Consider the following 23,223-nt stretch of genomic DNA (forward strand, 5'->3'; position numbering starts at 1 on the left):
GAATCTGGAAACAACCTACATGCCCCTCCACTGAAGAATGAATAAAGAAATTGTGGTACATTTACACAAGAGAATACTAATCAGCTATTAAAAACAAGGAAATTATGAAATTTGCAGGCAAATGCATGGAACTAGAAAAGATCATCCTAAGGTAACACAGATCCAGAAAGACACACATAGTATGTATGCACTTATATGTGGAATTTAGCCATATTGTACAGGGCAATCATTTTACTACTCACAGACCCAAAGAAGATAAGTAACAAGGGTTCAAGGAAGGAAGCTTAACTCCCACTCAGAAGTAGAAATAGAATAAATAGTAAAAGTGGTTGAAGAGAGGGAACAGGTGAAGAGAGGGAGCATGGAAAGAAATGAGGGTGATATCAGGCCTGGGGAGAGTGGAGCGGGAAGACAGAGGGCTTGCAGAGAGAAGAGAAACCTTGGGCTTCTCTGTGACAAGGTGGAGACCCACAACAGGGTAGGGTCCTGAGAGAATATGAGAGCGACTGGCTGAGACTCCTAGTAACAGGGATCATGGAGACTGAAGAGGCCACCCTCTAACTAGACATGACTCCTAGTGGAGGGAGGGGAATAACAACCCCCCAGAAAAACTTCAACCCAAATTTACCCTGCCTACAAGATGTGCAGGGATAAAGGTAGAGGTTGAGGGGATCTCCAACCAATGACTGGCCCAACCTGAGACCTCATGGGAGACAGCCAGCCTCTGACACTATGAATAATACTCTACTGTGCTTCGAGACGGGAGCCTAATATAGCTGTCCTCTGTGCTGCTCCACCCAGCAGCTGATAGAAACAGATATAGAGACCCACAACCAACCATTGGGTAGAGTGCAGGGAGCCTTGTAGAAGAGTTGGGGGGGGGGAATAAAAGAACCCAGAGGGGACAGGAGCTCCACAAGAAGACCAAAAGTGCCAATAACCAGGGCCCATGGAGGCCTGTGGAGACTGAGGCACCAACCAAGGGCCATGCATGGACTGAACCTAGACCCCCTTTACAGATGTAGCCGATGGGCAGCTCAGTCCACCTATAGGTTCCCTAGTAAGGAAAATGGGGGCTGACTGTGACATGGACTCTGCTGCCTGCTTTTTCATCACTTTCCCCTAGCAGTGCTACCTCGCCAGGCCGCAGGAGAATAGGATGTGCTCAGCCCTAATGCAACTTGATAGGCTTGGGGTGGGTGGGTGGGGTCTCCCCTCCTCTGAAAAATAGGGGAAACAGGGTAGGACCGGGAAGAGGGAGGGGGTTATAACTGGGATAGAAAATGAAAACTTTTAATTTTAATTTTTGTTTATTCAAAATTTAATTTTTTTAATAAAAAAAAGAAGTCCCAGCCAGCCCTACAATAAGAATAGCAGTGTCTCTGAAGACACGAGATAGACTTTTATGCTCAGAAACCATGTTCAAACCTTGCTCAAAAAGGCCAAGTCGATGAAGCATCGCAATGTGGCCTGACACCATGAGCTTTGGGCATGCATTCAGCAGGTGTGACTTCCAACCACGGAAAAGTATACAGTTGTTCCTGATTTTGAAATTGAGTGTATCCCCTGTGTCTTTGATTTACTCCTGGACTTGCACTGGACTCCAGGCCTCTTCATCACCTTTGAGTGCCCTCATCTAGCACAGTGCTCAGCTTACAGTAAGCACAGAGCAAAGGTCTTTAAAAATTACTTAAGAAGATGAATAAATAAATAAAAATCAGTCAGTCAATGAGTAGGTGAATAAATGAGCGGGAATTAGGCAAGCCCCAAACTGCAAGGGGCTGAGAACGCCAGTGAAGGAAGCCATGAATTAATGACCCCGATGCTTCTCTCGAGACTGTGTGCAGATGATATCACTAATGTGAAGATGATGCCCCGTGATTACCTGTGGACAATCTCTACCTCATCATGAATTGCAAAGATTTTTGTACCGGTGGAGGGTGGGGAAGCAGGGACTAATTTTTTTTTCTTTCTTTCTTTCTTTCTGAAAATGTTGAAAACAAAACAGAAACAGGTCCTTCGCTAAGCTCCTTTAAGATGAAGATGAAAGGGAGTCCTTAGAGCAGAGAGGCCCCCTGCCTACCTGGGGTGTCTAGGCCATTTGCTTCTTGCTTAGTCCTAAACAAAGGAATGGCACTTTATCCAAGCAGAATGAACGTGGAGGAAGACAAGTTGAGCGTGACACAAATTCCTTCTCCATTTCTACGTTCCAGACCTGCTTAGGGTGGGCCAGGCCAGCACATGGCTCAAGGTCTGGATGCACAGATCTGAGACCCTGTGCTTCCTGGAGGAGCTACATGACACGATGGAGAAGAGCCAGGAGCAGGAACAGAAGGCGATGGGGGAAATCTTGGACGCTGAGCGCCTCTCCTGAAAACACGGAGTACTACCTAAGGGGACTGTTAAGTTATTGGATCGGACAAAGGCTTAAACCAGAGTGGACATTTATTTGATTCTTTCTTCCTTCTACCAAGCAGGCCACGGCTCTTAAGGGATATTAAGTTAAATGGATAAAATGAAGAAACTACATTTTCCCTCGAATAAATAAGCTCCGTGAGTAAAATTTCAAACCTGGCTACAAGTTCTTCACGATCTATTCTGTGTGGGAGTTGTAATTCTTTTTCAGCTAGGATCCCAAGATCATGTGTGCATACATGGTATTCACGTGTGGGAGCACATGAGAGTGTGTGTGTGTGTGTGTGTGTGTGTGTGTGTGTGTGCGCGTGTGTACACCAAGTGGTGAGGCGGTCTGATCACTATGAAGATAAGAGCAGAGGTCTGAGGGTTAACGGTGTCAGCTCTCAACCCTCATGTAACCTATGGTTAGGGATGGTGTTCGAGGGGAGTCCTGAGGTTCTTGCTGCCGCAGCGGCTCGCTTACCTGATACTGTGGGAAGGTAGAGTGGCTGGAAAACACCGGTGGAGGTGGACAGTTCAGATTGAGCCAGAGAGGCTGGTTCAGGGTGGTGGAGGTCAAGGCTGTGGTGAAGCGGGGGGCGAAAACGTTCCCAGCATACTTAATGTTGTTCTTGTCTGGCACTGGTGTCGTCGCAGGTGGGTTAACTGCAAGTCACAGCAGAGGGAGAGCATCTAGTGCCTGTCTCAGGGAGAAGCTGGAAGCCCTCTTGGCCACAACTACCTGGGGTACATATTCTCGAGGGTGAGGTCCTTTAACTTCCAAGAGGGTCCTTTTAAGTCTAGGGGATTTCTAATGGCGCTTGCTCATTTGGAAGGACTGGCTTCTCTCCCCATCACTCACTGGTAAACAAGGCTGGTGAGCAAGGCATGCGATAAACCACATTGCTGGGGCTGTATTTCACCTGCTTGCAAAGCCGAATTCCAGCTTTGTCCAGACCAGTGCAAAGCTGTTGCAAAGGAAGGGCCCCTCCTTCGTAATGATTAAATCCATGGGGCCAGGGGTGGCTACCCGGCAACACTAGAAACTTTGTGCAGGTTGTTGGCTCTGTGCGTGGGAATGGTTTTCTAAATATTTCAAAGGTTAATTTTATTTTTTTCTTTATGTGTGTGTGTGCGCACGTGCACATGTGTGTTTGTGTCATGTGTGTGTAAAGAGGGCAGGTGTCAGATTCCCTGGAGTTGGAGTTAGAGAGAGTCCTGTGAGTCATTCAACATGCGCGGCTGGGGACCAAAGTCAGGTCCCCTGGAAGAACAGTAAGCAGTCTTGACCACCGAGCCCTCTCTCTAGTTCTCAAAGCCAGGTATTTAAAAACATGAGATAGTTCAGTGCGGGCTAACTTAATACTGAGTTTAAAAGAATGAGGTTAAGTTTAATTGTTATTGGGCATGAATACTGGATTTTTCCCCTCTGCAGAGACATCCATGGGCTATGAAATCAGCATCTCTTTTTTGTTGACTTGTTTGTGTTTGGAAAGGGGTTTTTGGCTTTATGACTGATGCAGCTGTAGGAGGGCAAAGGAGAGGCAGCCGGGCTGGGTCACTAATTCTCTCGTTGTGGAAATAGTACAAAGCATGGATTTCTCCGTGGCGAACTGAGAAGCTGCAACACATCTCAGGTTGGAGGTGTGTGCCACATCAGTTTTTGTTTGTGCCCGTGGGATCTCTGAAAACCAATTACATTCCTCTAGCAGTTGGATTCCCTCCGGGGATGCCGGAAGAAAATCATTTCCTCCATTTGATGGAGTTAAAAATCCTGAGACCCAAGGGTAAACAGTGACTTGCCCATGGACAGGATGAGGTACCCCTACCTGGACTTAGGAGGGTTTCCAGGTACACATCCAGGTAGATTTCACTTACATTTCAGATCCAGCCCGTCCATATCTACTTTGCTTCGAAGCCTCAGCTGCCCGCTGGGGTTTTTGGTGGTCCCAAAGAACTCATAGAGCAGGTTCTTCTCAACTGGCCACACAGGCTTCTTGGTTGGCAGAGTCACAGAGATGGTGCCCACTGTGTCACTGTGAGCCTCCTCACCACTGGTGTCCTTCCGGCTCTGGGGCCACTGGCTAAGAAAGAGGCTCTCTCGACCTTTGGCCAGCTCTTTGGTGCCAGGGGTTCGTTCTACAGGAGAGAGCTTGAGTCAAAACCTCTGGAAAGCAAATACTTCTTGTAGATTACTTTCTTGTAGCCCATAGCTCACACTGAGGTCTAGGCTACATGAGGAACCGGGTCTCAGTGAGTTGCATCCACAGGCTCATGCTGACGTCTGCTCTGATTGCTGCCCAGATTCTTGCCTTATACATTTGCCTCTTTATCTGTCTGCTCATCCATCTCCCTATTGATCCATTCACCTACCTACTCACCCATCTGCTCTTATCCATCTTTACATTCTCTCATCTGTTCATTGGTTTATCCAGCCAGCCACTTGTCTATTTATTCATCTATCCATTCACCTACCTATCTATTCATCTATCCACTCATCTATCCATCCATCCATCCATCCATCCATCCATCCATCCATCCATCATCTATCCATTTATTTATCCATCTATTATCCATTCATCTATCCAGATACTCATATCTTTTTCTTCTGTTTTTCTTAGACAGGGCCTCACTGTTTAACCCTGGTTGACCTCAAACTCACTATGTGGACCAGGCTGGCCTCAAAGTCACAGAGATTCGCTTGTCCCTGCCTCCTGAGTGCTGAGATTAAAGGCGTGCAACACCATGCCTGGCCATTCATTCTTATCCTTCCCTTCCTCTCTCCTTTCTTCTCTTCCTTCTCCCATTATTTTTCCCTTTCTCCCTTCCTTCCTTCTTTCCATCCACAGTGCTTGGATGCGGTCCAGCCATGAGGGAGCACGTGGCTTATTAAGGGGACACACTTCCCTACAGAACACACAGTCTGGGCCGTGCTGTTTAGTCCCTCATCATGTGCTTCACCTCTGCTGTGATTCTTACAGGCCGTTCAGCTCTCCCATCAGCGCCAGGCCAAGCCCTGAGTACTGGGGACACAGTGATGAGTCAGAGCCAGACTGCCCTGCAAGAGCTCACACAAGGAAGAGGGAAATGTGCCCAGAAATAGCTCTAGGACACAGCAGATGGGCACTATGAGGTGACAAAGAGACAAAATGGGAGAAGATACTGGCTGGGATCTTGTCTGTCTGAGAGGATCCTAAAGCCCAGAAGGAGGGAAGGTTTAGCAAGGCTCTTATGTGAGGCTATCAGGAAGGTGTTACAGGCCTGGGCAACTACAGATGAATGCTGGGAAACATCAAAGGGACAAAATGAGTCATGGTAAATGACGGGAGTGTACAGAGGGCCTGCACAGGCGCCAGAGTCAGACCTCACTGAAGTACTCAGAGCACCCATCCCTCCCAGAAGAACACTCTGACACAGAGCTCTCACTCTTCATTGCTGTGACTCTTCAAAACTGGAATGTGTATGGGGGGAGGGAGGGAGCAGGTAGTGGAGGCAAAACATTCTAAGAAAGCAGTGTCCTCACTGAACACATACAAAATTTCTTGCCATTATTCCCTAAACAACGTGCTGTAACCACTATTCATACAGCATTTACATTGGATTAGGCATCATCAGTCATCTATAGTGTGTGGGAGGAAGTGCTTAGGCTGTATACCAGTATGTGTAAAGCTCTTGAGCATCTTTGGATCGGGTGTTTCTCCAAGAAATAAGGAGATAACTTTATAAATGTGCACACACACATATTTTATATACTGTATACATATAGTCACACACATATATGGACATAATTACAATTAAAAACAGAAAGCTGGCTTTGCCCTCTGCCCCTTGCTCCTTCCTCAGACTGGCTATCTCTGAACACCTCTACAGAGCTTGGCTGAGAAGCCAATCTGCAGGCTGATGGCTAGTGCTGCCCTAGACACCTTGCTGGCACTTGGGAATTCTGATAGTAGCCCGATCCAAGAACCTGTGTGCCAGTGTTACCATCATATCATGGACCCCCAACCGACCCAGCAGCCCTGAGGGCCTCTGCATTGGGCCTGGACCTTAACTTCCCAGCAAAGGGAAGCACTGCTCTAGCCAGGGCCAATTTAGGAGACTATGACACTTTCAGCAGAACATGTCCCCAGAGTCTCTTCCAGGAGTTCCTTGGTTGCTGAGTTTAGCCCCCAGCTAGAATGCTGAAATCACCACTAATAATAGTTATTTTCCCCAGAGGCTGGCATATTTGCAGCCTCTCACACACCTACAGTCAGTCTCTTGAACATCTGTGAGACACCCCCCCCCCAACAGCTGGGTACTCTCTATCCCTCTCCCTCTGTCTGTCTGTCTGTCTCTGTCTCTCTGCGTGGCTCCCTCCTCCTTGCCTGCCTATCTTTCTGCTGCCCCCTAACTATACAAGCACACACACTTGAAGCACACTCACCAGTATTCACACACAGGCACCCTCACATGTGCCACCCCTGTGCTTTATAGTGAGTGCACTCACCCTGTACAACGAGCCCTCTGGCATAACTTGTTCTTGTTTCTCAGAGAAGAGGGTGTAGGCCCTCCCCAGACAGGCACTGTCAGTTAACCAGCACACTTCAGCTTGGGGGTGACCTTTCTTTTGGTTGGCATGAGTATAATGTATTCTCCTAGTGATTGGGGACTGTGGGCAAATAGTCTGAACATACACAAAGTCCAGAGATGGGTAGGGAGCATGGGGAGGGGGATGAGATGCCTGGCAAGACTGGAGTTCCTATTCAAGTGTTGAAAACATGCTTATCTGAGCCTCTGGAGTACCAGAGGACAAATCCCAGGAGCTACAGTTTGAACTGTGCCTGGATAACTTATGCCCTAGAGAGGGTGGACCAGTCCTGATGACTAGTGTGGGTTCCTCCATAACGAGGTAAGTGACCTCCAGATGCCAACCAACTTTCTCTCCCAGCCTAAACCTCAGGCAGGGACCCTTCCTGATAAAGTAAATACTTCCCCCAGCATGCTCTGGGTACCTAGTAAATCAGAAATCACACGTCTTCCAGGGCCTTCACAAACAATTGGTGAAATGTTTGTCACATCTGCCTGAGAACCTGGTTTTGGATTCCCTGAATCTATATAAAGAGCTAGATGCAATGGCTTATGTCTGTAATCCTAGTGCTAGGGAGACAGAGCCAGGACACCTGGAGCTCACTGGCCAGCTACTCTGCCTATGTGACCCTAAATGTTCCCATCTCAAGAAATAAGATGGAGAGCCACAGAGGAAGCCACCTGACATTACCTCTGGCCTCCAGACATAAGCATATGTGTATTCCTCCACAAATGAACATGCTCACATTCACATACTTACCCAGACACACACACACACACACACACACACACACACACACACACACACACTGCACTGTTTTGCTTTGCACAAATATGCACCGTGGCTTTTATCAGCTTCCTGATCAAGACTCTCCTCTCTGAAAACCCCCTCACTCCCATTCTCAGTCCCACTCACCAATCCAGTGGTGGCCCTCAAGATTGGGGTCAGCCTCGGTCTTGGAGCAGATCTTGGCAAACACTGGGAGCTGCCTCTTTGGAGGAGAGAACTCAGGGATCTTGTCAGGGAGTGCGGGAGGAGGTGGTGGTGGCAGCAGCAGGAATGGGCCCAGCCCCATAGGCTCTCGGGGTCTGGAGCCATTGAACATGCTATTCTGCAGGAAGTCCTTAATGACCTTGGTCTCTTCCAATACCATCTTGTTGTCCGGGGCCTTGGACATTTCAGTAGACTTCAGCGGGAACTGGGCCAGGAGCTTGCTGATCTCCGAATTTGAGGCACCCAGACTATGGCCCTTGTCCTTAGTCCCCTTGACACTCTTGATCTTGGCAGCATGAAGGATGTCCGTGACTGTAGACATGGCAGAATCAGAGTCCTGCCTGCTACCGATGATGGGCATGGATAACTTCTGCTCCCGAAGCTTGTCACCAGCCATTATGGAGGACCCTGCATACTCAGTGCTGTCTACCCCGAGAGGAGGCACAAGAAAGCAGGGCGCCAGCTCTCGAGTCCCCTGGGGAGTGACAATAGGTGTTGCAAGCTCCCCAGAGCCCTCTTGGACCAAGACGAGATGTTCTTTGGTGAGGCTTAAGAACTCCTGCTCCACCAGTAGGGAGATCTCATCCTTGCCACTGCTCAGCTCCAAAGCTCTGAAAAAAAAAAAAAAGGGTACAAAGACACAGAGGAGTTAGTATGTTCACTGGCTCACCAACCAGTGGCCCTGCCAGCAGGATGCAGGCTTTGGGAAAAGAGGGTGGATTCCCAACCTGTTGAAATCATGTTTCCTCGTGAGAAAACCTGTTGCTTTCTCAAGAAGAAAGATTAGCCAGGTAGACACAAAGCCAACTACCAATAGGGCTCAACAGTACCCACTAGCCCATTGAGGGACCACCTGGGAATGAGGGGCCACCTGGGAATGAGAAAAACAACTGTGATTATTTGAATTGAAGCCAGGTGCAGAGAGTTCTTGATGGGGTGAGCTGTTCTGAGAAACAACCAGCTGTAAACTAGCTACAGCCAGCTGTAAACTATAGAGCAAAAGTGATCTGGTTTTCAGGTATAAAAACCCTGTGCTTTGCATGTTCGGGGTCATCTCCTGTCTTTGGAGGGGCGACCCTATCTCAATAGCAATAAAACCTCTTGCTTTTACATCGAGTTGTGGTCTTGAGAGTTCCTGGCAAGGGCGCGATCCTGAGCTCCTGAGCAGTGAGACTCCAGGTCTTACAAATTGGTGCATTTGGCCAGGAAACTGCGTGCCCCTTCCCCAACCCTCATCAGACAGGGCTTGGAGGTTGAGCTCGGAACAGGTTAGTCTGATTTCTGGTTGTATCTGTTTAGGCGCCTATCTAGACCTTTTTGGTCTTCTGATCAGTTGTTGCGATAGACAGATATGTCAGACTATTGCTTGACTGGGAACTGCTCATCTGTATGACCCTGAGCAAGCTATTCAGCGTCTCAGGCACTCTGATATCCTTGTGTGGTTCCCAGGAAGATGGGGGGAAGGTTGCTTGAACAGTCCAGGCACTCTCACAAAGGTCATCCACCTATCAGCTATTATGTCTGCATAGCTCAGGCTCACAGCCTGACCAAATCCTGCATCCCAGATTCCACAGTGCAACCATCTAAATACCTGTATCCACCATTGCTGGCGTGGCCCCCGACAGGGTCATGGCCTCTGATTTGTGTGTGTGTGTGTGTGTGTGGATTTGCTTGGACACTGAACCAGTTCATAAGGCTCTCCCTGCACCACTGTCACTGTCCCTGATCTCCAACATTGATCTAGACCCCAACAACCTGATGACACTTGATGGGTCAATGAATACCTAGCTCCTGGTTAGTGGTTCTCCTCATGTGAGGGAGGAGGTGGTAAGCCTGCCATCCCAACCTACTAGCAACCTTGGTGAGGGGCACCTTCCTCACTGCGTTCCCAGGGACCTCGGGAACCCCAGCTTAGAAGCATCAGCTATGCATACTCGAATGGTTCCTGGAAGGGGCAGGTACCGTTGCCTGGCACATTGTGGAAACCTAATCAGCTGCCACCCAGGGCATGGGAAAAGGGAAGATGGTTAAGAGACAGAAGGGAAAAAAATAAAAGGGATGTCATGTTCAGCTGCTACAGCTTCACTTGTAGGTAAACCAAGACATGGTCTATTTGACAATCCACTATCCACTAAGAAGGCACAGGAAGTACGCAAAACAGTGTCCATGGGATGCCCCTACTTTTCTGATAGTGACGTTTAATTATGCGGAAATTCACACACACACACACACACACACACACACGGCCATTTCTCAATGCACACAGGTCTGTACAAAACAGGCAGTTTCACAGCTCCCTCAGAACCAGGGGAAGAGAGCCTTGATGGTCTACAGAGAAGACTCACTTCCTACTCTCAGCCTCTCTTTCCCTCATAACTCTTCTCTCCCTCTCAAATATTTCCTTCCTTTTGCCTCCTTCCTATGTCTAGACTTAGGGCTATAAATAGGCCCTACTCTCACCGCTGTGCCCTCAGAACAATCAGAGTAAAGAGGATGCCCCAAGTTTCAGATCCTCCTCCTCCCTTTCAAGGGATCAGGTGTGTCTCCACTCCTAGGAAGGACCAGTCAGTCACCTGAAGGGCCAGTTTTAGTTTTCTCCCGCCCCCCCACCCCACCTTGGAAAGCCAGCTGTAGGCCAATAGCTTTTCTGAATTAGCCTCACCCCAAGGATGCTTTTTTTGTTTTTTTTAACACTGTGAACATGGTATTGTGGTCACACTTAAACAACAAAAGAAGCCTTTATCTCTCAGAGCTACACGTTAAATGGGGGTAGATCAATTATATCTGGGGTTTCCTTTAAAAACTAATCCAGCTGAGGGAGGAAGGGAGGAGGGAGGAAGGGAGAGAGGAGGGAGGGAGAGGGCACCACAGACAAAAGCCTTCATAGGCTCTACGTGTCAATCACCGGGAAAGCTGGAGGCAGACACCTGGGGCCATCACGTTAGTCTACTGGCATCTATATTTGGTTTCTGGGTTACACATACACACACAAGAGTCACGCGCTGAATCTTCAAAAAGGCACCAAGTAGTAGGAAAGCAGCTTTTTTTTCCCAGTGTCTCTCTGTGTGTTTGTGTGTGTGTGTGTGTGTGTGTGTGTGTGTGTGTGTGTGCAAGACTACCTGTGTGGGTGGGTGGGGTGTTGTGTGCTTATGTACATGCAGAAGCCAGAGGTCAACTTCAGGTGTCTTCCTTAGGAACATTGCTCACAGAGTCTCCCACTGGTCCAGAGTCCATCAATCAGTTTAGATTGGTTGACTAGCAAGCCCCTGGAATCCTCCTGTCTTCACCTCCCTAGGGATGGGCTTATAAGTACATACCACCACACCTGCCACTTTTGTGTAGGTTATGGGAGTTGAATTTAGGTCCAAGGGTACTTGAAAGGCTAGTACTTGAATGACTGAGTTATCCCCTAAACCCTCCATAGAAAACACCTTCTAAAAGACCGTGAGGTCCCTGCATCAAAACACCCCAGGCATGGTTCTCACTTGACATCAACTGATATTCCCATCATTCCCAACCTGGGAGCCAGGCGATGGAAAATGAGCAGTGGGTGCTGGATGGCAATTCCTGTGCTGCCCCTCACCTTCTGTCTAAGCCTTGTTTCCCCGTTCTGTCAAGGAAGTAACTGCCTCTCAGCATTAGATGTTGTGCGGTAGGTAAGTTAGGCAAAGGCAACACAAGCCTGGTGCATAGCAAGCCAGATGACCGGTGTTCTTATCAGTGATTATATCTGTAAAAAGACACCCTAACCCACCTCTGCCCAGCCTGTCACCAACACCAGACTGCTGTGGGCAGCTGGAACAATTCAAACCTGACTCACTCGGCTCATTCCCCTCTGGGTGCTCTGCCCAGGTCAATGGGGTTGTTTAACAGCTAGAAGAAAGCACTGTGCCTAGAATAGAGGTGCACAGCCCAGCTGTGAGCTCTCCAGGCACCCCCCCCAAGGCCACGTGAGGCATCATTTGTTATAAATCTACCACAAGGCAAACGGGAGGCCAGAGAGCAACATTCAGCACACACTTGGTCCCTTCCACATTCCCAGACACTTGATGGTATCATCCCCACTTCACAGACTGGAAGAGTAGCCCTGAAAGACTAAGAATATTGTCGTCATTCTAGGAAGGAGGCCTGTGTAGGGGAATACAGCTGGTCCACTTCCTGGGCTATATCAACCTCTTTAGCCTCCTTCCTGGAGACTTCCTCCATCAAAGTGCCCCAGCTCCTGCCTGGGCTTTGTTCCCCAATCTAAATGCAATCAGGGATGTTGCCTCTCCATCCCCATAACATTAGCCCTCGGAAGATCACCATGGCGACTCCTGAGCCTGTCATCTGTGGCATTAGCCATCCCTGACAGCCACATGTCAGCAGCATGTCTGATGAGCATGTCCTTGGAATCTTCCACCAATTTACAGTTAGAACTGTCTAGCTAGGAAAGAGTCCGGGGCAGAGCCATGAGGACACTGCCAAAGACCCTACTTGCAGCAGGACAGTAGCATGACAGTAACCCGGTTAGGGTATCAGCATGTGGAGAAAACAAAGCAACGGACTCCATACCACCCATACCTCTGTGAGAACCTTTATCAAACAGCCCGCTGAGATCAAGATTCATCGCAGACCCAGAAGTCCTTAATCCCATGTCTTCCCTGCCTCCTCAGCCCTCTCTATCCCCAAGAAAATAAGATTGGCTCGTTCTTGTTTGCTTTAGAAAACTGCATGGCCACGGAGCAGGGACATCCTCAGAAATCAGATCAAGCAATTCCCTTGCTTAAAACCGTCTTGTGGACTCTCATTACCCGTGGGATAAATCCAAACTCCTTGATGATCCCTAGGACACTATACGAATTGGCCCATCTCCCTCTCCTTCCACCAGGTTGGTCTTTTTTTCTACCCCTTGAAATGCCAAGCTCATTTGTGCGACAAAGGACCCCTGCATATTCTGTGGAGTGAATGCTCAGTGTATCCCCTGAGCGTCCCTGGTTTCTCTGCAACTTTCAGGTGTCAGTTCAGATCCCATAACCTCCAAGTGTCCTTTCCTATCTGACTATGAAAGAAATGGTCTTCTCTCTCAGCATGCTCTGTGGGGGTCTCCATCAGTCTGTTTTCTTCTTCATGGTGACTGTCCCTGTCATAGTGGGTTTTTATTAAAAAGATATTCCTTCCGTGTTATATGCAGTCCACAAAGGCAGGGACTCTGTCTTGGTAGTCACAGAGGCCTTGGAGCCTAGAACAGCGCCTGTCACAAAGCTCCAGCTCAGAAAGGATGTGTTGGCTAAAGGAAGGGAGGAACTCTCTTGTCTCTGTCCTATGCTGTGTACTCCCCCTCCCCTCTCCTGGCCAATAATGGTGCCAGCTTCCTTGACTTGTTGCAATCTGTCTGGCTTTGCTTTCTCTCTCGGTTCTGGACTGGCATCCCCTTAGGCTGGTCAAAAGACCACTCCTCCAAACCCTCCCACTTAGCCTGCTCCCCAGGCACTCCCTGCCAGGCACAGGTGGGGGCCTTTCATCAGATGGCCATGCTCCCTGACTGTTGTGGGCACTGGGTTGTGCAGAGCCTCAGAGACCCTACACCTGACTCTCAGCAGTTACCTGGGGTTTTGAGGGAACATTTCCCAAGTACCACCTAACTTTACTAAGTACAAAGATAAGCACACATTTCCTGGAATCCAATAGGAAGTCGTGGGGGAGGGGGAAGGGTGGAGGTACGAGGTGTTGTTTCAGGTATGTATGCATATTCATCTTGGTGTATACCATCAGTGCCAGAGGTCTACGTCAGATAGCTTTCTTCGTCACTTTCCACTTTACTCACTTATTTTTGAGACAGGATCTCTCATTGAACCTGGAGCTCATCGGTTTGGCTACGCTGGCTGGCCAATGAGCTTGAGGGAATCTGCTTGTCCCTGCCCCGCCCCCCAGCACTGGGATTACAGATGTGCATTGCCAGCCTTTATCTGGGTGTCAGGAATCTGAACTCAGGTCCTCATGTCTGCGCAGAGCACTTTAACCACTGGACCATCCCACCAGCCCCTCACCTCCTCCCCCTGAGCTTTGCTAGCACTGGCAGCCCTCCTTCAGTGTTCGCTCTTGCCTTTGGGTTGATGAGCACCACAAAACCGACCCGACTCTATCTAGCGAATCATTCCAGGAAGGTCAGCCCAACTCCTGAGCTCCGGATAAAGGAATCAAGTACGAACCCATGCCAGGGTTCTGGGACTCCAGGCCCATCCTTGCCCCTCTGCCTCACCAGCCTCTGAAAAAGATGATGGTGTGCTCTGTGGCCCCAGTGCTGTGTTAGTTCTGCATTTGCAATGTACAGAATTGTGTAAAGTATATAAAAGAAAGGCTACTGGCTGGCTGGCACCCCTTCCCAGCGTAATGACTAAGCAAGCATGTTGTTAGCTCCCCCAGCAGCAGTTCTGTGTACATGATAACACAGAGCAAAGATGAAAACTGCTACTCGGCTGAGCCAAACAACAAAAAAAATTGCAAGCAGGAAATTGTTAGTGCCAAAGGAGGACACCAAGACAAATATTTTCTTCCAGACATGGCATCTTAGAGCAATGGCAAACACATCACCCAGGCCAGGTGCCCTGGCTGATTAGAAAGAGAAGCCAGTAGAAGGCTTTGGAGTCACACACACAGAGTCAAGCTTCAACTGTAGTCCATCTGCAGACTGACCTCTGACCTCAAGGCTCTTTGTCTCCGTGGTGGAGAACAGCTCGGTAGAGTAGCTAGGAGGCAAATTTCTGGAGGGAGACAGAAACTAGACTCAACTACCCAGCATTTAGCAGAGGCCAGATCGTTTACAGATGACCTCATATCTAAGCCACGGGGCCTATTTATGACAATTAACAGTAACTGTTAGCCTTTATTACGTGATAACACCCTCAACACTCTCCACTATAGCCTCAGTGGGGTAATATGATTATCTGGTGAAACACCTCTGCTTCATCACGGTTTTGTCAAATCCTTTGACAGCTGCTTCTCTTCAAGATTCAGTAAGAATCAAAGACTTAAAACATGCTCGCAATTTAGTCTTAACCTGTTGTTTCTCTGGAAACTGACTACCCTACCTCGCCTCCACGCAGACTAGCCCAGACTAACCTGCTGAAGGATGACACACCCAATGGAGGAAACCTCCAGGGCACCTCAGCCCACAGTAGTCAGGCCCAGCTGCAGAAGCATGTACTAGCCATGGAACCAGCTCAGTTCAGTCAAGCTAAACTCAGCCCACAATGCTTAACCATGGAAAGGGAGGCTAAGTATGTGGTTGTAGTTGCAAATCACTGAGCTTACGGTGTTTGACCGACCTTGATAAGCTGAGATCCAATCACTTAGGCCTACCTAGCCTGTGTTTCAGTCCAGCCCGGTGTTTCCATATGACTCTAGTCCACTGTTACCTTCCCCAATCTCCAGACCTATTTTGGGTTAAACCTGTATGTTCAGACTCAGTCTGGTGAGTCCTGCCTGGACAGTTTCCAACCTCCAGGTTTGGTCCTAGTCATGTATCCTGTGGGCCATCCCAGCCTGGCCCATCCTGAGCCTAACCTTCCCAGACCATATCCAACCTGCAGGCCTAACCTGGGTGGCACATGTGTGACCCAGCCCGACCTGGTATGTCCTGGGAATCTTGCCTTTCCCCACTATCCCAACCCTCAGGTCTAGCCTCAGACTCACAGACACACAACCAACAAAATAAGAAAATCCACACATCTAGGTCTCATCACAAATACCAATAATATGAAAGGCCAAAACAGTATATCCCATAAAGTCCACTAGTCCACTAGTCCAATTGTTCTCCCATGAGAATTACCTAAATGAACTTCAAGACACAACACTTAAAAGAACAATCAAGTTCATCAAAGAATTCAAGGAGTTTAAAAAAGACATAACAAACCAGCTCAATGAACTTAATGAGACTAGCAAACAATATAAATGCCTGAATGAGGGCCAAGAAAACACAAACATATGGCAGAGGGAAGTGTCAAGGACTATTCAAGATTTGAAAACTGAATTCAGTAGAGAAATATTGGAGAAAACTCAAGCTGAAGTGAAGATGGAATTGAAAAACTCAACAATCCAATTAGAAAGCTCAGGGCTTGGCCCACAGACTGTCGTGATGAGCACATGTGGAAGAAACCAAGAAAGCGAATGAACAGCCCAATAAATGACATCAGCAGGAAGCCCAGATCCCTCATTTTGAGGCTGAGGAATTTTAGAGATACGGCAAATGAAGGAAGATGTAATCTTCTAGTATGAGTCCAGTAAGTGGCTTGTCCCAATTCTCTCAGTTCTCTGAGTCCAAATTTAAGATTAATTAAATGACAACTAAACAAAATTCTGGAGCTTAATTGGCTCTAGACAGAACAATTGTTTTCTTAAAAAACTTGTTTCTCCCCACTTCTTCCCCATCTCTTTAAATGTCATCATTGTTCAACCGTGAACTCAAGACAAAACTCTAGGTTCTGCTTCATGTCTATTGCTCACTCAAACTGCGCAGGGAACCCCACGGTGGATCAAGTAGAAGACAGGATATCAGGACTTGATGTTGAAGTAGAGGAATTAGACCACACAAGCAAAGAAGAAGAGGAAGATGAAGACAAAGATGAAGAAATGAAAGGAACATTCAGGAACTGTAGGACACTGTGAAAAGACCAAAATCTTTGAAATAGGCATATATGAAGAAGAATGATGCCAGGTCAGTGACCTAGACCATATCTTCAACAGGTTCATGGGAGAAATTTTTCTAAAGAAAAGGAAAGACACCCCCATATAGATACAAGGAGCACACAGAACACCAGAAAAGAACTCCCCGTGGAACATCACACTTAAAACATTATATATTCACAACAAAGCATGGGAATTGAAGGATGCAAGAAATAAAACAAGAAGCAAAACAAAAGAAAACAGAAAAACACCCCAACATCACAAGTCACATATAAAGTAAAACCCATCAGAATAATATCTGATTTATTAATGGAAGCTTTAAAACCCAGAGGAGCTTGGAGTTCGGTAAGTTCTAAAAAAAACAAAAACAAAAACAAAAAACAAAAACCTAGACTCCTGTACCCAAGGGCTCCAGAGAAGGAGAGCCTCCCCCCCCCCCCGGGGAGACAGAGGCTCATGGGCTGGCCTGAATTTTCCCCAAGGGAGACCTATCCTGGCTAGGGCTGAGGATAGTGGCGTCTCTGTTCTTCCTGCCTACATGGGTTCAGAAGCCAACATTCTATTCCCATGTATCACACTGCTCGGGGTGGCCTGTCACCAATGTGGAGAGAAGAGGGACAGCTGGTTCAAAGCTGCCTGTCTTCCTCCGACTTCCCTCTGCTCAGGTCCAACACTCAGTGAACTGCTGGGCATCCTCTCCCCATAATCCTGCAGCCATGCCACACATCAGTTATGCATGTACCCACGCACCCCTGCACATAGACATTTACCCCAGAGACATGTATATGCACACAATCATGTATACACACCACAGTGAAACACATATACCACATATCACAACATATGCACATATCCATCCATATACATACACACAACCATAGCCAAGTACACACATACATCCTAAAACCACACATAAAACCTGGTTACACACACACACACACACACACACACACACACACACACACACACACCCATAGCCTTCTTGCTTACAAATAAACATTGAGTCCACCTCTCTGGCCACCAAGAGACTACTACTCTCAGTTTAGAGGTGGGGTTCAGCGGTCAGCTACACAGCCTGTGTCCCAAAGGTACCTGGAACCCTGCTGAGCTGCCTGCCCTCTCTTTTCTGGTAGGGAGTAGACAGTGGGCCTTGAAAAGGCTTTGGCCTCCCTGGCCTGCCAGCCCTCCTCCCCTCTTCAGGCCTCAGCAGGATTAAGTGAGATGATGAACGTGAAAGCACTTGGTAAATTGTAAGGAGCGCTATGCAAATGTTAGCGGTTCTGACTGAGAGGAGGCAGAGGGAGCAGGAGAGCTGGAACTGGCAGCATAGCATGCTGTGGAGTCCCGCAGGCCAGGTTCATACCTACACAGCCTGAGTCCCATGCCACACAAGTGCCAGCCAAGGTGTAAAATCATTGAGACCTCATTTCCTCAGCTGCTAAGTGGGGACCGGATGGTGACACCATCCCGGTCAAAGGTAGCAACACTGTAAAATCGCTCTGCTCCCAGAATGCCAAGCCTGTTTATCACATTTCTCAGCAAAGGTCTTTGCTGAGTAGAGCCCACTTCCTTAAGTGCCCTGGCAATGCATAAAGGACTCAGTAAAGATCAGTCTTCTGCCTGCCTACCTACCATGCTTTTCTTTGGAACTCTCCCTTCTCAACTTTCAGCCTGGGATTTCTCACCTTCGAGAGAGTAAGCCAGAGTGTCTAAGAGAGGCAAAGCATTTGTTTCTATAGTAGATTCCTGGGCATTAGGGAGTGGAACTGGTCCCAAGTATAAACACTTTGAGTGGGTCCTTCCTTGCCCACCCCCTACTTCCCCTTCTGCTTTTCCTCCATGTTATCTTTAGAGACACCCTAGATGTGTCTCTCACTGCCCTAGATTTATTTATTTATTTAACAATTTATTCATTATATTATCCCCATTTTAAGACCTCTCTCTCTACTCCTCCCAGTCCCTCCCTCTTCCTCTCCACCCCCTTCCCCTAGTCCACTGAAAGGGGGAGTTCTCATCCTCTGCCATCTGCCCATAGCTTATCAGTTCTCATCAGGACTACCTGGATCCTCTTCCTCTGTGCCCTGGCAAGACCGCATCACCAGGGGCAAGTGATCAAAGGGCAGGCAGTCAAGTTCATGATAGTGATGGCCCCTGCTCCCCTTACTCAGAGACACACATGAAGACTGAGCTGCCTATGGGTTACATCTGAGCAGAGGGTCTCGGTCCTCTACATGCATGGTCCTTGCCTACACCTTCAATAAAGTGGCTGGATACAAAATTAACTCAAGAAAAAAAAATCAGTAGCCCTCCTGTGAACAAAAGGCAAATGAGCTGAGAAAGAAATTAGAGAAACAACAACCTTCACAGTAGCCACACACACACACACAATATCTTGGTGTAACTCTCCTAGAGTCTTGACAGTAACCCTGGCACTATCAGTCATTGGCAACTGGAAGTAAGTCATGCCCATCCACACTATGCTCCTTCCTTGAGACTCCCTGAGGGGAGAAAATGTTGAGTGGGACAGAGACCTGGGAGAACGGGGTGTGGGGAATGAGGGACTCAGTCAGCTGGGGAATGAGACAGGAAATACTGGGAATAAATACAGCAATAAAGGAACTTCGCTTGTGAGCTACCGAGTGATTCTTATCGTTCAAATTATCTTTAAAACTTTTCATTTGAATCTGTTTAATAAGGGAAGGCTTACCCCAAGGAAGAGGTATTTTTTTAATGTGACTTGGGAGCTGAATTGGAAAGAACGTTGCAACAAAGATATTAAAAAGGGGATTAAACCAAACCACTGGTGGCCCATCTCTGCAGGCTCCCACAACCTGCGACACAGCTCCTGAAACCATAAAATTAAATTACAAAGGGGGACATGGGATGCGGGACGTTAATCGTGATTCATCATCTTTCCCGGCTCATGGCTCCTGGTGCTAAGCAGCCTCCAAAGGCTGTTGAGAAAGGTGCCTGCTGTCCGGTGAGCTCAGACATGGAAACCCCTCAGGATTTCCATCTTTCCTCAGCTCCCTTCCAGCTGGTCAAGTTGCCTAACCTCTCTGAACCTCATCAACCCCATTCACAAAATGAGAGTAATGGTGACCATCTACACGGAAAGGTTTCTAGGAAAAGGCAATAAGAGTAACTGACATCTGGAGCTTCACGTATGCAAGTTGCTTGAGAATGTGCTAGCTCCCTTTCATGCAGCCTAAGGCAGAAGGACAAAACCTGCCACGTCTTAGATTGCATGATATTCTCTCCCCATATGCTTCAATGCTCTCTGTGTTGGCTGTGACCCTTTGCTTGGATCCTAGCCACCTCTAGGCCTCACTCTCCTCAAGGTGGCATTTTAATGGCTCATCCATCATTCACTTCCTCCCTCACTCATAATGCATAATCACGGAGTGCCAGGAACTTGGCTGGACGCTGGAGAGACAAAGATGAGTAAGACACCATCCCTGTCCTTAAGGAACCCCGTGGTGCAGTGCTACAGGGGGCTGTTACCATGAGGCAGTGTGCCCTATTGCATCTGGTGATCATCACCTCATCAGAACACCAGGCTCCCATACCAGGAAGGAGCTGACAGCAACGAGAATACTGGCTTTAGTTTGGCTTTTCAGTTCCATCACCGTTATAAAGACCACACTACTCTGCCGTTGGTGCCAGGGAGGCATTTCTCTCTTGGGATTATTTCCTCTGCTTTCTCTCATTAGACAATAAGAGTAGCAGAGTCACCTAAACCTGTTCTTCATTTTTGCCATGGTTAACACAAATCTCTTTTTCTTACTTGAGTGGTTTCCTTTAGCTTGACGCAGGAGACATAAACTCTCCTCTCCCTGTTGCATTCTTGTGCTCTCATTTCATCCTTGATGGTGAAATGTTGATGGTGAAGGTAATTATGGTGGTGGTGGTGGTGGTGCTGAGGAGGAGGAGTATGTTGATAGTGATGGAAACAGTGATGATGATGGTGAGAGGGATCATGTTGGCAATGACTGTGATAAAGTTGATGGTGATGGTGATGGTGATGGCAATGATGATGGCAGTGTGATTAGTGGTTATGATGATGATGATATGGTACTAGTGTTGATAAAGATGATAATAGTTACAGCCATGGGATGATGATGATGATGACAATGATGGTGATGGTGTGATGCTGACGGTGGTGATGATGATATGATGTTAAGAATTGTGCTGGTAATGATAAATGATGGTGAAAATGATGAACGATGATAGTAACAGCCATGATTATGGTGATGGCAACAGTAATGATAATGACAGTGATGGTGTTGTGACGATTATGGTGGCAGTGGTAGTAATGACAATGAGTAACAGAGCTTTTATCTTATTCCAGGTACCATGAAGGCATGACATTCATTTCTCCACCAACACAACCCTTCGGGGTAGTCACTGTAACCTTTCTATACTTTTCAGATGAGGACAACAAGGGACACATCCTAAGTAACTTGGTTTCAGCTAAGGAGGGCCATGTTTCTAATCCTTCCGTCTAGTTTCTGTCATATAGAATTTTAGAAAACCCTGAAAAAAAGAAGGGGAATATAATTGTTTGTTTTAAAGTACTGAAGTGAACAGAAACTCTCTGCAGAGGAAGCTTAGGGATAGTACACTTGCCAGGTCCCCAGTTCAATCCTCAGTGATACAGGAGATAGCATATTTATCCCCTGTTTTTAAGAGCACATAGGAACTCAACAGATAAAAGGAGAAAGGCATTCCTGATAGTTGATAGCCTGAGGAGAGACAAGACCATGTATGCCTGCTGGTGCTCAGCTTGGATTACAGAACATTGAGAACAGCAAAATGTATGTCTAGAGATGCTACACAGGGCTGCCAGCCTAGCCAAAAGAATAGGGGCCAGTGGGAGATGCTTGAGCAGAGCTCTTGACAAGCTTCAGGAAGATGAAGTCGGTGAAGGGAAGAGGACATCCTTCAGGAGGAGGGACCAAATGCACCAGAAGATGAAAGTGAATGATGGTAGAAATGATAACAATGAGGAAGGAATGACTCAAAGGCCCTGATGGAAGGAACCAGAGGAGAAAGGCCAGGGGCTCTTGAGTCTCTGTCTCTCCAACTCACTTAACCACTTACTAACAACCATAGAAAGAACGCCCTGTTGGAAGAGTCCTTCAAACAGGAGAGTGCCTTGGTTTCCCAAGTCTCTCTGGCTTGTCCTGGGTAGAAGACTGGAATAAGTAAGGATCTACTGAAATGAGTGAACTTCAGCACAGAGCACCAAGCTAACTGGACTCACTCCTGGTTTTGTTTTGTTTGATTTTGATTGCCATGTACTAGCTCACATGACAAGCAAGGATGCGGGTATCACACAACATGGACAGGTGCTGAGACTCAGCCTGGGAAGCTGGGGAGAGAGACACATCTGCTTATGGGTTCCAACCTGCAGCCCACAGGGTCTCCACTATCATTCTCCACCTGGTGAGAGATGCAGAAAATATGTGTTCCAGCAGCATGGGGCCCAACTGCCTTCCACAGACTCTCAAGGAGGTGTTGACTCTTGGAGGGGAAGAAAGCATAGCTTATCCCTTTAGACCACAAAGATACCCAGAACTGGCTTCTGGAATGGGGCACCAGGCTGGGTCTCCACGTGTGGGTCTTGTTACTTTCAGTCTCATCTCAAGGCTGCAAGCGTTCAAGATAATGGTAAAAGACAGTGTGTGTCTGAAGCGATTTTTCTAGCAAAGTAAATCCACTCAGTTGCTTAATAACAATAGTAGAAAAAAATTGCCCTGTTGGGAGAGTTATTCAGACAAGGCGGTGCTCTGGCTTCTGAAGTCTCTCTGGCTTGCCCTGTGTAGATTGGCTCAAGCATCAAGCACAAAGCACCAGGTTACCGGGCTCATTCCTGATTTTGCTTTTTGTTTTGTTTGGATTTTGGATGCTTCATACAGATTTCTTCCTGCAGACTTGATCTTCCTGCTAGAATCTGGCTTTACATGATCCTCCGCAAAGCCTTTGAATGCTGTAAACCAGGTTCTACCTGATTTGACAAGCTCAGTTGCCCAGGAAGGGCCTGAAATCAGTCAGGGAAGCTGAGCACAGCCAGCCAGACCAGGGTCACCTTCCTACTCCTTTCTTCACTCATGGTGTGGTCCATCCTTAGGAAGCGCCCATCCTTCTCCAGACTTGCTGAGATTTTTCCGCAAGCTCTACCTTTTCCATCCTCAAGAGCATGGAAACCTTGATAGTGAAGCTATTGTTAATGATGGCACCATCTCCTTCCAGGTACCCACATATTCTACTACACTCACAGTGCAGGGGCACCCAATCTATTTTTAAAGCCTTCCCCAAGTCTCAACCACATGCTCCTTCCTTAGCATGCTTACTGTTACATATCACTCTTCATCCTTTGCAAGACACCGAAGCTCCATGAAAGATGTCAGGCCCTGTCTCCTCTTTTCCATCACAAAATAATGTTTTGTTTTATTTTGTTTTTTAAACCAAAACATTTTCTTGAAGACAGTATGTGTGCCTTAAATGTTTCCTGGGTATTGCTGCTTTCTGATGATGAGTCTGTGTGCTATCCTACTCATTGGACTGGCAACAGTTCAAGGGAAGGGGGTTTGCGC

At 47.6% G+C, this 23,223-nt stretch overlaps 1 protein-coding gene across 1 annotated transcript in view; it reads right to left on the reverse strand.

Moving 5' to 3' along the window:
- CUNH1orf94 (chromosome unknown C1orf94 homolog) overlaps window positions 1-23,223 on the reverse strand; it is a 43,709-nt gene that overhangs the window by 15,487 nt on the left and 4,999 nt on the right. Inside the window, exons 2-4 of the mRNA XM_055611513.1 lie at window positions 7,883-8,571; window positions 4,276-4,536; window positions 2,882-3,063 (exon numbers count right to left, since the gene is read on the reverse strand). Of these exons, the coding sequence (XP_055467488.1) occupies window positions 2,882-3,063; window positions 4,276-4,536; window positions 7,883-8,571 (1,132 nt within the window). The remainder of the gene's footprint in view (window positions 1-2,881; window positions 3,064-4,275; window positions 4,537-7,882; window positions 8,572-23,223) is intronic.

The sequence above is a fragment of the Psammomys obesus genome, unplaced genomic scaffold, assembly GCF_907164565.1.
Source record: "Psammomys obesus unplaced genomic scaffold, mPsaObe1.curated_primary_1811, whole genome shotgun sequence".
Classification (NCBI taxonomy): domain Eukaryota; kingdom Metazoa; phylum Chordata; class Mammalia; order Rodentia; family Muridae; genus Psammomys; species Psammomys obesus.